This window comes from Seriola lalandi, unplaced genomic scaffold (assembly GCF_002814215.2).
Source record: "Seriola lalandi dorsalis isolate HSWRI2012SDOR001 ecotype SW California unplaced genomic scaffold, Sedor1 jcf7180002054973, whole genome shotgun sequence".
In the NCBI taxonomy this organism is placed as follows: Eukaryota; Metazoa; Chordata; class Actinopteri; order Carangiformes; family Carangidae; genus Seriola; species Seriola lalandi.
In genome coordinates, this window is record NW_019525523.1 from 452,024 (window position 1) to 454,425 (window position 2,402).

General features: G+C 46.0%; 1 protein-coding gene across 1 annotated transcript in view; it reads right to left on the minus strand.

Moving 5' to 3' along the window:
• LOC111646669 (protocadherin-10) overlaps positions 1-2,402 on the minus strand; it is a 6,391-nt gene that overhangs the window by 218 nt on the left and 3,771 nt on the right. Inside the window, exons 2-4 of the mRNA XM_087171031.1 lie at positions 710-768; positions 381-508; positions 6-93 (exon numbers count right to left, since the gene is read on the minus strand). Of these exons, the coding sequence (XP_087027157.1) occupies positions 6-93; positions 381-508; positions 710-768 (275 nt within the window). The remainder of the gene's footprint in view (positions 1-5; positions 94-380; positions 509-709; positions 769-2,402) is intronic.

Sequence of the window (2,402 nt, forward strand, 5' to 3'; positions counted from 1 at the left end):
GGATGGATGGCTGCTGCTGCTGGGGAGGAGGTGTGCACCGAGGAGTCCAAGGGCGAGAGGGGACCCCACTGGTTGAAGGAGACATCTTATATTCTGTAGTATGACACAGGTAAAAACAAGGGAGAGGAGAAGCCACTACTTAATTATACATTACTGACTTACTGATGTAGTGCTGTTTTCATTTTCAGAGCATTTTTTTACTTTACTTTTTACTTGCAGTAGGGGTCAGTACATTGACATACAAGGAAAGATTGAGATATAACCTTGTTTAAAATGTCATTAAAGCATGGAGGTATACACAACATACTGTAAATACCTATACAACCTTAAATGTGTGTAGTCTTGCTGTTGGTGGTCGACATATGTTTGGCCTCTCTTACCTTTGACGCCTCTCATGTGAGTACCCCAGGTCCAGTACTGTCCAGGTGCCATGGAGGTGACATAGTTTTCTGGGTCTGCATGCATGGCTTTACGCATGAGGGTACCATCCATGTTGATGGAGTTGTAACTACAAACAAGGCATCAGGCCGTGATTACAATATCCTTTACTTCATTCATCATCCAATTTAACATGATTAAAGGGATTTTTATCCAGGTTATCTACTTTAGCTCTTGATGTGAGGTGTCATGCTGAAACACAGTGTAACGTTGAGATAAATGTAAGGTTGCTTTACATTAGGTTGACAGCATGCAGAGGTCAAAATGGTACCTTTTAATGGAGGAGTTCTGGTTTTTTGTGAGAGTCCAGTCTGTGTTTGGCTGCTTCAGCTGCAGAGAGAGAACGTGAGATAATTTAATGTCTACTTAATCAAATTTACAAAATCATCGTGTAAACGCGCACGATGCCGCAATGTCACTGCTCAGATCTATTGCGAGAGATTTCTCTCTTCAAAATAAGTTTCAGTCAAACCGGCTGAGATAGAAAACAACGTGTGTTGATTCTGCCCTCTTGAATCAGCAGAGGTCAGTGATAATTGACATGAGTAGCGGTCTATCATTTTGTTTGTCCTGAAATGGAGACATGACTTGTTTTCAGATGGACCGTGGCTGCCGCCCTGTGGAGGTTTGGCAGAACAGAATTTTTTTTTTTTGAGAGCAGAGGTGCTGTTGCCTTCAGCTACGACTCGCCTGTCTCTTAGTCCTGCTTTTATCCTCTGTGGCGCAGCGGGAGGGGGTGAAGGAGAGCACCCGAGTGATATTTATTCCGGGTCTGAGCCTCATAGTATGGATTCCACGCTCTATTAATTCACTTAAAGTTGTTAACAAGGAGAATGCGACGTAAGCGTATTATTAGAATCGGTATTCAAAATACACTCCTCGCCAACTACGCACAAAACCAATTAGAACCCCACCGGGATGAAACGAAACATGATTTTAATCTTCAAAGGAAACCGTGCCAGGGAGGAAATTAAGAAAATTACACACGTCATTGTTTTGTGGATTTTATGCATCATTTTACATTAATATTTGCCTGATGCTCCTCGAGCAAGGTTTTTAATTAAAAGTCTCACATAGAGCCTTGAAAAGTTTGCGGTCCTTGCAGCTGTATACGCACAACCCAAGACAGCTCAACGCGCATAGGCCTGTACACCGTGGCACTTATACACGTGCACACACCTGTCCTGGGTGTTTTACACGCTTGGATGTGTGTTTAATCTCTCTTTTCACCTTCAATTCATCAACTTAAGCAGCCCTCCGCACTTACTTTGTGAAATGCTCAGTTAGTTTCATTGTGATTTGTCTTTGAGATTTAATGTGTCACTGACGACCTCGCTTCGACTCGTGTGGGTACGCCGGGGGACACCACCGGGTGAATTAGGGGAACCAATTAACGACAGGAAGGACACTTTCTCCTGAAGGAGCATGGCTGCGGGCAGAACAATCACCGTGACCTCGAAATCCCTCTTGTGGCCAGAGGTGTGTGTGCCAGTGACCGAACTGACATTTCTCAGTCTGCCTGGTGGAGTCTGGTATCAGGGCTCTGAGTCTTTGTCCCTCTGCCTTTTGATGAAAACAGGCAGAGGACAATGAGCAATACGCACACATTTACGGTCTGCTGCCCCGTCCATTAGAATTAGAAAACACTGATGTAGACATCCTGCCTCCGTAAATTCCCACTCTCCTCGTCTCCTTCCTCCCCCCTCCTTCTATTTCACCCCTCCTTTCCCCTGTCCTTGCTCGACAAATATGAAGCCACATCTCTCTCCCCCTCTCTCTCCTCGCATACAGAGGACAACGCCAGGGCCGATCTACAGGCGTCCCACGTCTCAGTCCAGCCGTGTCCTTGCACCCCCTCCTTCTCCTTGCCCCCTCCCCTCTCGATGTCCTCCCCTGTCTCCCCAAAACCAGCCATTTGCCATTTTTCATCAATAATGGACAGCCCCCCCCCCCACCCCACCCCC